General features: G+C 42.8%; 1 protein-coding gene across 2 annotated transcripts in view; it reads right to left on the reverse strand.

Moving 5' to 3' along the window:
- Nucleotides 1-4,792: 4,792 nt before the first annotated feature.
- The window catches only part of ATG3 (autophagy related 3), a 41,117-nt gene continuing 30,773 nt past the window's right edge, over nt 4,793-15,136 (reverse strand). For both annotated transcript variants that reach the window (XM_090056321.1, XM_090056330.1), the window contains exons 11-12: nt 8,746-8,814; nt 4,793-5,085 (exon numbers count right to left, since the gene is read on the reverse strand). In XM_090056321.1, coding sequence (XP_089912447.1) covers nt 5,004-5,085; nt 8,746-8,814 — 151 coding nt within the window. In that variant the 3' untranslated portion in view covers nt 4,793-5,003. The remainder of the gene's footprint in view (nt 5,086-8,745; nt 8,815-15,136) is intronic.

A 15,136-nucleotide genomic window follows, 5' to 3' on the forward strand; every position in this document is an offset into this window, starting at 1 on the left:
AACATTAATTTTCATCTAGTCTTCTGAAACTTTGTCAGTGTTTCAAGGTTGATTGAAAATGGATATTTATGGTCAGATCATTTAAAAATTGTTGCATGCAAGTTATCCAGACTTCCTTATTTAAAAGACGTCTAACTTGAGTAGATACTAGAAAACAAACAAACCAAGTCTCCTTAGTTACTGCTACAAGGGAAATTATTGTGTCACGATATGGATGCATCATCTCGATTCCCTCCTCCATGCAGAATAGAAACATTTATTAAACATTCTGCATTGGTTTTGGTAATTCTACCATTTTATCCCAGATATACTTGAACTCCTCAGTATTCTTTTTTGTTGTGACCATGATTTTATTTCTCTTATTTATTTTCTATAGTTCTTAGCATCTAATTTCTATTTATTGCCAACAACTTTTTTTTAACTGGTAAGTTATTTATAGGTTGGAGGAAGGGGGAAGAGTGAGTGGCTGTTTTGTTTTGTTGGTTGTTTTTTTTAATAGCCAGAGTGATTTATTAAGTGAGTGTAGCCTTCTTCTTTGATTATAGGGCGTATATTTGCTAGCATATACTTAAACATTACCCATTCAACATTCATATTTTTCTGTTTAAATTCCCCTCTCTCTGCTGATTCAGCTCAGTCGTTTTCAGCTGTGAAACTGGACCTGCTAAAACACAAGACTTAAAGTTACCAATTCAGATTTTACTATGTTTGCACATACCAAATGTAATCCAGTCATGATCCTTTGCATCTAAGGAACCAGTGGTTTGTAGCTCTGTGTTGAACTCCTCTATCTGTTAAGATGAAAGCCTAATACAGAATTTCACCTGTTGAAGAGAACGTTTTTTTGAGTTATAACATTTTGACAATTCCTGACAATACCAGACATCCAGGAGGTATTGACGTTCTCTATAAGGCAGCTGCTTCTTCCCTCTGTATTTTAAAGGAGTTTTAGTAACTGCTCATCCTGTACTCCAGCATGATTTTCCTCTTGGTGGTAAACACTAGTAAGTACTTTAACATTTTATCAGTGCACTGATCTGTAAGCATTCAAGATTTGTTTTTCAGTGGTCAGAGACTGTGAAACAGATTTCAACATTTGAGAGTCCTACCCATCTTCTTGGCCCACTCAATCCTTCCTAAATAGGTTGTATCTAGTGATTTTAATAGGCTGCTTGTGCAACTCTTTCCACCAGGTTTAAAAAATACCATATAAGTAGAATCCCAACTAGGTTGATTTTGAATAAGTCCAAATTTTCTGGTTAATTAACCTGACTTAACAGTCATGCTTATGCACTTAAAAGAATTTCTTCTCCTTGTATCCCCTGCATTCGGACCTGGTCCTCCCCCGCATCAGGTTGTGGTGGGGAGCAGGCCCAGACCCCAAGTGGCAGGAGGGAAGACGGGAGTAGGCCCGGATGTGTGGGGGGCCCACCCCCCCATCATTCTTGATGGGTAAGTGGCAGCTAGTCTTTCATATTTCTGTCTACTGGTAGGATTGGCATTAGACATTATCATCACTCTCAACATTACCAAACATTCAGCTAGCACCTAAGATTATGGTATACTTTACAGACATAGAAGACACATACCCTTTGCTGCCCCATAAAGTTCATAAATTAAATAATGGAAACTGCAAGACAATAGCATAGGAGATGGGTCCTCATGTTTGTGCCATACCTTAGGATGATGACTTAAAGAATTACTTTCCAAGGTTTTGTCCCTGCAAGGATGGATCCCTAACACCAACTCACACAACTTAAGCCAGGCTAGGTGTAAAACAGGCACAGACAAAACAAAAACAACCAGGAATCGACTCTTGAAATGGAGTCAGTCTCCAAGGATGAGAACTACTGTTGTGCAAAGGTCCAAAACATGAGTAAGCACAATGTAGTTCCACTAAGTCACATATATAAGATTCAGGTTTGCACTTTTTATGTGTGTCTATCACAGTAGTTCTCAGCCTCATTAGACTCAAGGTAACCCTGGAAAATGCCAACTTTTAGCTTTCACTCTTAGATTACAGAAAAACACAGCAATTCCTCTGTTGCAAAGAACTCAGAAAGACCACAACAGAACAGAATGTTTTCGACATGTTGGATTCCCATTTGAAATCTCTGGATTTATTTTGTAAATCATATGTTAGATGGCACCCTGGCTGAAAGTCACTGTTTGGATTCTTGTTATAGCAATTCCTTGCTTGACCAGCATATGCCCAGAAAACAGCATACAATGTGTGTCCAGCAAGCATGCCCTGGTTAGAGTGAAAAGGACTTGTTGAGAAACAGAAAGGGGTTAATTATTTAGCGACAACAAATACTTGGTTTCTAATGTACATAAGGAAGAGCCAGCCTACCAAGCACTTACCAGGCAAACTGGATGCCTTGAAAAAAGCAAATGTGGATTTCTTAAGTGGCAAGAAAAACAAGAGGCTAAAAGGCCTTTCCCTGAGACTGAAATGGCTCCTTTTGGAAGCAAGTTTAAAACAGATCACTCACATTTAAAAATCAAAGGGCAGGAAAACACTGTGGATAGCAAACAAGTTGTAAACCCATAAAGTTGCCTTTTGGAAAGAAAAATATCAGAAAAAGAAGTTTGAGTAGGGTCTCACTCATCCATTTAATGGCAGGTGAGTTTAGAATACACTGCATGGCTGCACAACGAAAGCAGACAGCATCATGTGTACAGTCATTTATGCCAGCATAAAAACCCAGCAATTAAGAGCAGCTCTTCAACCTCTCTGTTGGTGTACACAGCTCCACAGGGGCAACACAGTGTGGAACAAGGCTTAATGCATTTACAGGTTCTAAATCCATCTCATTCCTAGCTTAATGAGTATAGATTTACACAGACACATTCTTTGCTGGTAGAACAAGAAAACTCTGTACTTGGTATGTAGTGGACTAATCAGACATTTAGAAATTGTATCTTTTCCTATAAATTCCATATGGCTGCATGCCTAAAAAGGTATTTTAGTTTTCAGAGTCATCCATCAGATCACATTGCTTAGTTGTCACTAGATAAGACAAAACAATAAGGGGGAAAAAGGCTGAACAGATGCTTTAATTCTGTTTTCATTCCTTCTAAAACGTTTGGGTCTTAAACTTAACTCTTACATTTCAAGATTAATGATGTGTAACTGGTAACTTAGAAGTCACGGATATGTATTTTTTCCCTTCCCTGTGCCTTAATGAAGATTTATAACTGGGAATTTCTGTTGTTTTTCTGTTCACAATTTTTTAAAATGCTCGACCTACACTGAGAACTGGTGTATTGTCCAGATTAGGGGGGTTGTATGCTGCTCTGTATTCCAGCTTTTGTAAGATTGCTTATCTTACACAATATCCAAATTTCCTGCATGAAAGTCCACTGTGGACAGTAGCAAGACTCATTGCCTTCAACAGAATCAGGACTTCCTTCTGGTCTCCCTTGCAGCATAATAAGCACGACTCATGGGCAGGAGTCCTGGGTCCCAGCTGCGTATTACTACAACCATCAGAAACTTAAGATGTTGTGTGCACAAAGACTAAATTAGAGCAACAAAAGCCCCCCAAAAACCCCTAGAACACATTATAGGAGTGATCTCAGCAGGAATTCTCAGACAGAAGGAAGAAGCAATGACTAGAGAATCTGGTATCTCTATCGAGGTGCACAGATGGTATGGGAAGCTAGAACTAATGCAGCACAGCATAAGCTAACTGTGCAAGTATTTATCCAGCTTCAGGAATGGCTTGAACAGTCTGGGCAGTGTTCTGTGTTACTGCAACTGCATAGCTAGCAGTGACTGTACTGGTGACAGATCCCAAGAAAATAAAAGTGCAGTAGATGAACTAATTTATTTTATTTTTTACTGGGATCAGAAATAAGGCCATTACAAGATCAAGTGTTACCACCAGTCTTCCATTCTATGCCCAGGAGAAAGCTTCAGGGCCTGAATCTCACTGCTTTTACAGAGTCCCTAACTACTAGCCCTGAGCTAGAAGGATGTAACTTTTGTTACAAGACTCCAACGTCTGCAAGTGGAGGTACTGATGAAAATACTACCATCCCTAAAATCCTTTCTAGGGGGAAAGAATTTTAAATATCCTGTCACAGCTGGCTTTCCTGGATTCATCTCAGTGTGCAGAAGTACTTCAGGGGACCTCTCTTCTAGCCAGAAGACGGCATGGCTTAGGTGTAAGAAGAATATTGGAGTATATTGTCAGTTGACGTTTTTCAGTTGGTGCTGAAGGAACTGGAGAAGTGGAAGTTGCAAGAACAAATTACTGAATTAAAAATTCTCATTAGTAACACCTATAAGACACAGCTCGTCAGACTTCCTGCTAGAGAGAAGTGTACAAATATTGTTAGCTAATCACAAGTTCATAAAAACAGCAGAAAAATATTAGTCCAGGATTTGGTCAGGAATAGTTATCTTTACTCTCCCCTCTCAGCTATATTCATTGCAAGTCTCCAGCAGCCCGAGTTTCCATGCCCGAGTTGGTACATGAATGCCTGTGTCAAATTTCAAATGTTTCTTTTGATACCTACACTTTTAATATAACCTTCCAAAACATGTGTGCTGGTTACATGCATTGACCGAAGTAAAAGTAAAGTTGAATAAAAAAATATTACAACTATTTGTAGAAATAAATGAAAGACTGGTCAACCCATACTGGGACATGTGTTGACCTTACATTTTGAAAGCAATAACAGCATGAAAAAACCTGGTTGTAAATAAGGAAGTCATATACAGGAAAAGAGGTTATAGCCCTGAGTTAATCCTATGATACAAGAAAAAACACTTCTAGACATATTGCAAGTACAGGAATGAAAGTGTTTATTTTACACACAAAATTCTTTGTTAAAAAGGCTGGTACTGGAACATTATTTTGATGCATAAACTCGATAAAAGTTTAATGTTACAGAAACTGTGTACAATGGTGAGTAAGTTGCATATGGGGGCTATTTTCTTTAAAAAAAATCCAGATTGATAATCACCATAGAACATTTCAGCAATCTTATAATTACATTGTAAAGTGTCTTGTGAAGTCATATTCTATTGTTGGAATGACTGCTTGTACAAATTTCAAGAATATAAGAAGGTACCTGGAAACTGTAGTTAAGGAAGACTGCTGGGTATTTCAGTAAGAGTACTGCAAAAACACCTGAACCTATTCAGTATTTCACACAGAGAGAAGTAGTAATAAGACTAATTAGAGTAGCAGCATTAGACTAATCTGTGCTGTATCTTCCTTAAAAGGGATAAAACAATAGAGTAATTTGATAATTTAGGGTCATATTTGTCCAAACGTTCAGATGACAAGATTGTTTTGAGGCTACTTTGAGTTTAATTCAGTGCTTTATTTTCACATTAACCCTGTTAAACAATAAAGACGTTTTGTTTAAAGCTACACTGCATGAGCTTAGAGTTGCTTTCTATAAATGACTTTTCAGTTTAAAGTTTAGACACCAAATCATTTGTCCAATCCACATCTAGTTTGTATAAAGAAAGCCTTACACTATCCATACATAAAACCAGATTAAGAGGGGGGGAGGCTGTCTTTGCTTTCAATTAGACTCCAGCTCCAATCTGTATGACCTAACCCCAATCTGACAGACATGGATAGTACCACCTTCAAAGGGGTTCAAAAGATTAAGGAATCTGCACAGACCCTTCTGAAGGCATGACTTGGCAGAGTGGCAAGATGCCAACCCACATTAGTTTGAGGCTGAATCAATACATGTGAAGTCATGGTTCCCACTGATTAGTGGGACAAGAGAAAGGAACATATATCTCATCCAACATTAAAACCCTTAAGACAAAAGAGATCTTCCTTGCTTATTTGCTGAGAGGACTGAGCAAATTTAGGCTCCTGCTGTTCTAGTGATCTCATGTATGCCCATAGTCTCTTCAGCAGCTTTCTATCCTAGGAGCTGCTACTGGAAGCTCTGCTCCCACATCCACATTGTTGACAATATTGACGGGATTAGTCTGTGCCCCTGCATCAGCTCTGCACCCTACAGGATAAAGAGAGGTCATTCCCATAACCCTCTTTTCCCTGGCCCACTTTATCAGTAAAAGCAACTGATAGAATAATTTGAAGACTTAATGGGCTCATGCAGGCAAGTGGCAACATATGGTACATGGTGCCACAGACCCATCTGCAGTGGCACAACAACACACATTCAGATATTCTGCATGCTGCTACTTTGTAGCACAGAGTGGGTTTTCTGACCCCAAGAGATCCCAGTGTCAAAAAACCGCTAAAAAGGGGGTGGGGGGGAATGTGCCAAATGGCACTCTGAAAGTCGAATTCCTAACTGAAAAAAAGTTCCGTAACTATTGAAGATTTCTTGTCTACATAGGGCATTGCCTTGCATTCACACCACTTTTCTAGTCATTCTCACTGTTCTGTCAGTCAGCTGCACATTCTATGAACTAGCATAAAATTATTTCATAGTTTCATAGTTAGTAGGGTTAGAAAGGACCTGAGCAGATCATTAAGTCCAACCCCCTGCTATGGCAGGAAAGAGTACTGGGGTCAGATGACCCCAGCAAGGCGTTCATCCAGCCTCCTCTTAAAGACCCCCAGGGTAAGAGCCAGCACCACTTCCCTTGGAAGCTGGTTCCAGACCCTAGCCACACTGACTGTGAAGTAGCGCCTCCTGATGTCTTGTCTGAAGCTCTGCCAGCTTGTGAATGTTATTTCTTGTCATTCCTGGCAGTGCTTGGGGGAACAGGGACTTCCCCAGTGCCTGCTGGTCCCGCCTGACTAGTTTGTAAACAGCCACTAGATTCCCCTTCAGCCTTCTCTTGTGGAGGCTGAACAGGTTCAGGTCCCATAGCTTCTCCTCGTAGGGCCTGCCCTGCTGCCCCCTGATCATGCGAGTGGCCCTCCTCTGGACCTTCTCCATGTTGTCCACATCCCTCTTGAAGTGCAGCGTCCATAACTGGACGCAGTACTCCAGCTGCAGCCTGACCAGTGCCGCAAAGAGGGGGAGGATCACCTCCATGGACCAGCTCGAGATGCATCTGTGGATGCATGTCAAGGTGCAGTTGGCCTTCCTGACTGTGTCCCCATACTGTTGGTCCATGTTCACCTTGGCATCAATAATGACTCCAAGATCCTTTTCTGCCTCTGCACCGATAAGAAGGGAGTTCCCCAGCCTGTAGGTATGCTGCTGGTTCTTCCTCCCCAGGTGCATCACCTTGCACTTGTCCGTGTTGAATCCCATCCTATCCTCGTCCGCCTACCCCTGTAACCTGTCTAGGTCTGAGTGTAGCCTATTCCTTGCTTCTAACGTGCTCACATCCCCCCACATTTTAGGGTCGTCTGTGAATTTGAACACGGTGCTTTTTACCCCCTCGTCCAAATCACTGAATATGTTGAACAGTGCAGGCCCGAGGACCGAGCCCTGGGGAACCCACATCCCTCCAGATCGAAAATGACCCATCCATCAGCACTCTTTGGGTGCGGCCCTCCAGCCAGTAGGCGACCTAATTGACTGCGTGGGTGTCGACACCACAGTCCCCCAGTTTTTAATGAGAACGGGGTGAGAGACAGTGTCGAAGGCCTTCCGAAAGTCCAGAAAGACTATGTCCACTGCTACTCCTGCATCTAGGGATTTGATGACCTGGTCGTAGAAGGCACCATATTGGTCTGACAGGACCTGCCTCTAATGAACCTGCGTTGGTCACCCGCAAGCATAACCTCCCCTGCTGGCCCCTTGTGGACATGCGCCAGGATAATTCTCTCAAAAAGCTTGCCCAGGATCGAGGTAATTGGCCTATAGTTTCCTGGGTCTTTCTTCCTCCCTTTTTCAAAAATGGGAATGAACCACATTGGCCCTCTTCCAGTCCTCTGGCACCACACCAGAACACCACGAGTGCTCGTAAAGCTGTGCCAGGGGTCCCACAATGACCTCAGTTAATTCCCTCAGCACTCTGGGGTGGAGGTTGTCCAGACCAGCTGATTGAAATACATCCAGTCCCTCCAGAAGTTCCCTGACTAGGTCCTCACTGACCCTTGGCCTGGGTGCGCCCCCCCTGGGGCCTACAGGGGTCCCGGTGATGGGGGTGACCCAGTCCCTGCTCAGGAAAACGGAGGCAAAGAAGTTGTTAAATAAGTTAGCTTTGTTGTCTGGTGTGATGACCAGATTTCCTAGCATATCCTGCAGAACCCCTACATTACCTGGTACCTTATTTTTACCCCCTATGTATTTAAAAAAGGAGTTCTTGTTGTCCTTAATCCAAGTCGCTAGTCCCAGGTTCCACCTCCGCCCTGGCCTTCCTGACCACCCCCCTGCAGCCTCGAGCAACCAAGGTATAGTCCTCCCTGGTGATGGCCCCTCCCTTCCATTGGGTGTGAGCCTCCCTTTTAGCCAGGAGACATTCCCATGTGCTTTTGGTGAGCCACAGGGGCTTTTGACCCCTCCTGCTCCCTTTGATTCATGTTAGGATTACTTCCCTTTGGGCCTGGAGGATCGTCTCCTCAAGGAACAACCCACTGTTCTTGGACAGCCAACTCCCTTCCCCTCTGGGACCTCAGTGCCTCCCCGACTATTGTTCACATGCATACTCTTCTCTAGCCCCTGCACATTAGAAAGAGTGCACACCCTGAAGCCCAACCTCAAATGTAGAGCAACTGTAGTAGGCCTCACACATCACCTGCAAAATAAAGATTTAAAAATGGACTAGGACAAATTTGTTTTAGAACTGCAAGAAACTTTTGAGACAGGCAGCATACATGTACTTGGAAAGGATACATGTGAACTCCAAGTTCTCCCCCACCTTCTGCGACTGTTTCAATTATTTTCTTCATCACCTCTGCATGCCTGAAAAACAGATTGGGACTTCTTAAGAAAGTCTGAGACAGCTCTCCATCTTTAACTCAGCAAGTTTAGGTTACAGTTACAGATCAGCACTCAGGACTGGATGGCTCCAGAAATGGTTTTTTGTTTGCCAGGCTAAAAATGAACTCCTGACCCTAACCAAAAATTAAAACTACTGCACAGTTTCAGCAGGCAGATGAGTTTAGTCCACAGACACTATTAAGAACTCAAGAACTGAATCCAGTGGTTGTGTGTGATGACCAAGGGTCTGGGTTTTCTGTTCGTCTTGGAAATGTGGGAAAATGCTAATTTTTTTCTTTTACAGAAGAAAAACCCCAGGAAACCATGGGTTTCCCGTTGCAGGCTGGCAGAGTTCCAGCCTGCAAGTGGCTGCTTGGGGCTCAGGGGAACAGGACACAGGGGGCAGGGGATGTCAGGTACATGTGCACACACACACACATACATGCATATGGCAGCCAAGCAGGATGGTGGAGAGCAGGTCCCTCAAGGTAAGCCTATGGGGGCAGGGCACACAGGCAACACATGGAGAGGGTGGAGGGAGGCTATCCCCTATATTTCTACACCCACAGCATGATGCAGGGCTGCAGCTAGCCTGGACCAGATCTGGGCAGGAGCTGCCTCTGTGGCCCAGCTGCCTGGACCCAGAAGGGGAGTGCCACATCACCATAGTCAGGCACAGTGGCATGGAGTTGTGCTCCCTGCTGCTGCTGGGCAGGAAGGGGCACTTCACCTTGGCAGCCATGATGGCAAAGCACTCCCTCCTGTGCCAGGTCCCATGCTCTGGGCTGGGCTGGTCCAGCATGGCTGCAGCCCCAAACCCTGCTGTAGGCACAGAAGTGAGCAGGGGGGGGCGGAGAATGGGACAGGACATGCCCGCTTCATCCCCCCATGCATCACCTGTACCTTCCCTGCCACCTTGTGTCATCTATGCCAACATTCCCCCTTCCCCACACACTGGGAAGTTGCGGGTGGGGTAGGGCTGTGGGTTGGGAGTGATGGACAACAGCATGGGCATGGGGCAGGGCACCAGCATATCAGGGCTGCTCAGTGTCACAAAGCAATGGGGCTGCAGTTGGACCTGTGTCTTGGTGAGAGAAGAGGGTAGGGAGGTCTGATTTTCCATAATTAAAAAAAAAGACAGATCAAATATCAAAACGCCAAAATATATAGGTATTTAGAATTAAATGAGGCAAAATGGGGATTCTGCATATTTATTTTTTTGAAATCAGAATTTGCAATTAGTCATAATCAGCAAATTTGGGGTTTTTAAACAGAGAAAGCCAGGATCCTTGATCATGACCTACTAGCACCTCCACGTTCCGCGAAGAACAGGTGTTGCATTATGGAGTAAACTGGCATTAATTCTGTATATAGGTGGCTTCTAGCAATTATCAAAAGCCTTACTTTTATTAATGGCTTATTTTTAAAAGGAATTTTCTGGAGTTCAGCAAGCTGATTTGTGCATAATATTAATTTCAAAGAGACTCAGTTTTGACAGCATTCGATACCAAGCAAAACTAATCTTGGATTTAGCCATTTGTTATTTGGTCAAGAATCAAGTATACCAATGCTTAGTAAGACATGAATTTATTGTTTTAAGAGTTATGTTAAACTTGGAGCCTCCAAAAATGCCAACTTGAACCCACTGTTTTGTTGTTAAAAAACCAAATTTCCCAGAGACTTTCAACAGGCCTATTATCTCCAGTTTAATACTGGAGCTCTGAACAATCATATGGCTCTTTTACATAAATTTGACCACAGAGAATATAGTGGCCAAACTGGAATTAATATCAAATTTTCCCCAACATTTATATTCATGTTTCCAGCAAAAATATCCATTGACTTCACATACAAGGAACCCAAAACAGTGTGCAAAATCTATAATGGAAACACTTTACAGCTGAAATGCATCCACTTACAGGAATGGATTGCAGAGACAAAAGATATAAGAACTGGGACAAAACATGCTGCACACTAAAGAAGGAGAAAGGAAATCATATAGCCAAATTGTACTAGAGCAAGCCTCTTCTCTTCTGAAGACTGGCTATGGGATCTTTAATGTTCATAAAGAGCACCTCCATTTAAGATTTATTAAAAGTCTATTCAATTCACTTCAACTTCTTGAAAAAAAGAAGTAGATCAATACTAGCTGGATTTGGAACTGTGGTGACAGATCTCATACTCAGGACATGTTCCTTACTGTTAGGATTAATTTTAAGCTCCACATCTTTAAATTGGGTTTCATGGCACATGATATAATTTAATTGGAATACATTTTTTTTTGGTCAATAATACAGTACACTCAGGCCTATACGCAAGGTCATAAAATAGTGGAGGGAATCTGAAAGAAGCATTCTAATTTTATGACTTCATACACAAACAAGCTTAATTAGGCCACCATATTTTGACACAGTAAATAAGCAATCCCTTATATCAGGGGTGTCAAAAAAATGCAGCTGGCCTGTGGAGACTTGCCACTTGGTTCTCAGTACTTTTCCTGGGTCTGAGCAGACCCATGCAGCATGCAATGGATCAGTTCCACATGTAGGTCATGGGATGTGTCTCACGATGCCCATTCTAGCCAGTCCAGGACTCATATAGCACACAGCATCCCCATACCAGCTAGTTTGGGACCCACACTGCTCACTCCTTGCATGTACAGATCCTAGGGTGGGTGCCATGGGCACTAGATCTGGCATTTGGGGGGGGGGGGGGGGGGGCGGGGAGGGAGTCCATGGACCCAATCTGGCCCAAGAAATAAATGAGCTTGACACCCCTGCCTTTACACATACCAAAACACTCTGAAAACTGCACCACCATCTGTATATAAAAGCCACTCCTACCAATGTGACAAAACTGTCAGGAGCCACTTACAGTCTAGGAAAGGGTATACATGGTTCAACATGTTGTGTTCCTGGAAGAATGCTATGTCAGAAGCAAGGCAGTAAGTAGTACATATGGGAATGAGGCAAGATCATGTTTTGTCTAACAAGCACCGGTACTGAAGAAACAGGGATGCAAGGGGGAAGTAAGATAGCAAGATTAATAAAGAAAAAGGTAAATTTGTGCAACTTATTTAGTTACATTTTAAAATTAAACACTTCTCCATTGCATTCTTAATTTATAGAGATAGAACAGATATTGAGCAAAGACTACAGAGAAGCTAACAGAACAATTATATTTTGTTTTTTCTCAAGAAGCACAGTACATTAGTATGGAATGAAATTTCCTTTGCTTTCTGCTTCTTCCTATATTTGCTGCTGTGCTACCTGGCTGAAGGATTGAAAGATTCAGGTTCAGCCTCAAAGCCTAACAATGCTGACAGTAGGTCCCTGGAGATGCAAAAAAGGAAGTGATTGCCACATTGTCAAAAAACTACTGTGAACTAGAAACAAAACAAAGAAAGCAAACAGTTTTGGGAACTACCCATCTCAACAGCAATATTGCTCACCAACTGGGCTCTGTCCTCCTGTGAGCTTGCCAGAACATGAGAGACTTTTTAATGGACTGTCAGTCCCACAATTACATCCTGCTATGGGAGCACACTTGCTATGTCTGGGACCATACCATACATGTGTTTTGAGAGGAGTCAAGCTTCTGAAGCCAGCTGTACTGATGTGAGAGAATTCAGTTTTGTTCTAACAGAGCACTGCATTTTGTTTAAAGAGCCCCAAAAATCTTATGTAAAAACATGCTTAACTACCACATTGGCTTCATGGAAGTGTTAACAGCACTTCACGTTTTTCCTTATACAACCTAGCCACAGTGCTCACAATGTTCTACAGAGTGCAAGACTTCCTGGATAGATTTCAAGAACGACCAATCCCAAAGCAGCCATCATCATGCTAATACCACTACACAGGTGATGCTGTTTTTATAGGCGCATTTAATGCTTTCAACTCTTAGCTTTGTTTTCAGAGTACTGTAAAAACTGCATTTAAGCAAAGCAAGGGGCACCCATGTGGCCTATATTGGACTCAAACAACTTTCCAAGTTCAGTCATTTTATAAAGCTTGAGGAAAGCATAGTTGTTTTGAATGTGTGATAAAGGATGAGTATTTAAATTCTTAGAGAAGAGCTGAGACACTAAAGACTGACATGAGAATTTCCCTTAAACTAGACATTAGCCTACGTAATTCCCACTGTACCACAAATTGAAGAAAGATTGTTTTGACTGATACTCTTTTTCCAGTGACAATCTGCATGAGTTAACGGACAATAAGCAAACTTGTTCTTGGACACAACTACATGCTATTCAGTAGGCTACTAGTCAAATGTATTTCCTAAAACAGGGATGCTCAACCACCAGCCCATGGGTTAGATACAGCCCTCAGTGTCATGTCATCCAACCTGCAGGACTCCACATGGGTCCAGAAGTTTGGCAGCAGGGGAGCAATGGCACTGCTCCCCTGCTTGCCAAATCTATGAACCCATGGGGTGTCCTTAGCCCTCAGGACCCAATCCTAGTGTGCAGGGAGTGGAAAGGGGAAATGCTGACCCCAGGACTCGATCCAGACAGAGGGATCCTGGGCTGTGGGGCCAAAAGGTTGAGTGCCACTGTCCTAGAACAACAGAGACTAATCTTTTTAGCATGCCACCAATTAAGCCACGTTCTGAGTGCCACTCTAATCCCCTGCCCAATCTTCTACTTTGATTTCTGCTCTCAGTTCTGTGCTCCTTGCCTGAACTGCTGCTTTGCTTTCTGCTTCTTCCTATATTTGCTGCTGTGCTATCTGTTCCCTTCCTGACCTGCCACGTGCCACACACAGGCTGCTGTGCTCCAGGTTGGCCACCCTGTGCTACAGCATATGTCTGTGGAATGTCTAGATCATTTACAAATTATGTTAAAGAACTGGCTGTCAATGCACTCTAGTTATTCTTACACACCACAGTTAAGAACATCCATTAATACCTGAATTCTCTGGTAGTTAAAGATAGTACACAGAATGCAAGAAAAGAAAGACAGATTAGTTTTACAGTTAACGGCTGCTTTTTAAAAACCTGAAAAATTAAGCAACTCAGCCACTTCTGAAAGGGCTAAAATTCATCTTAACAGGTGATCTCCTTTTTTCACCCCACTCTGCAAGTATGTGTGTAATGTGGACTATAAACAGCTAATCTTTCAGAAAGTAGGTAATGAAATCCCTCCCACTGAACCAAACTAGGCTAAGAGTTACTTACTATGCAACATATTCATGATATAAAACACTACCCTTACTTCTCTGATCTCATTTCATGATCTAGCCATAAACTTATGGGAAAATGGAAAGTTGGGATTAAATGACTCAAGACAGATTAAGTAGAAAGTCCAAAAGGATTCTTTCCCTACTCCTACCCCTCATTAAGCAGCTGCCAAAATGTGACTGAGTTGTGGACTGTGCAGAAAATGAAAAATGATTATTCAGGAGAAGCAGTTAGCAAGAAGCTCACAATGGCATCCACCGTTCTGGTTTCTCCTCTGAAACAAAACGTGATAAAATGTCATGAGACACGAGACTGCTGAGTAAGCAGGCTGTAAACAGTCATGGCCAAACACACAAATTTAGCCCCAAAACACCACATTGCAGAAGTCACAGAATATACAGGGAAGTGACAGAAGCAACGATAACCAGAGAAATGGTTGTGTCCCCGTGGACATGTTAAATCCAAAGCAGTGATCTTGGCTACCATTTCTATCCGAAATAAACACGCAGGAACAGCTTGGAATCAAACAGGTCATTTTAACTGTAAACTTGATTGAGACAGAACTTCCTGCTTTTGAGGAGCAGAAGGCCCCCACCACCAAAAGCAAACAGAACCACAGCATCCAATTCCACTAAATCTTCTGTCAGAGTTTGCTTGAGCTCTGGTGGCACCTCACCTAGCTGCCTCAGATTTGGTAGTCAAAATGTTAGAGTACTCCACTATAGAAAAGCAACTGGCTGACATTAACTTTTGGGCTCTTGAGAACACCTGTCTGAATTCAAACCCTTCCAAACTCTAGAGCTACATCAGAGGGTGACTTAACCAACTAGAACTGGCACCACTGCACCAGCCCTTCACCCACTGGTAGAAGATATTTAACACGACCAGTACTGTCTGTAGCACTTCCAAGGTGAAGTCAGGAAAAGGGCTGAAAAGGTACTCCAGTGACTACACATCAGGGATGGGCAATTATTTTGGAGAGAGGGCCACTTAACGGAGTTTTAGCGAGCTGTTGAAGACCATATGGGCAGCCTGGCCCCTTGACAGGTATCCTGCCCTCTGGTCACCATCTTGGGACTGGAAGTCCAGCCCTCGATCTGCTGACCTTTGTTAACAGAAG

Source organism: Crocodylus siamensis, chromosome 1 (genome assembly GCF_052110815.1).
Source record: "Crocodylus siamensis isolate JL-2025a chromosome 1, ASM5211081v1, whole genome shotgun sequence".
NCBI lineage: Eukaryota > Metazoa > Chordata > Crocodylia > Crocodylidae > Crocodylus > Crocodylus siamensis.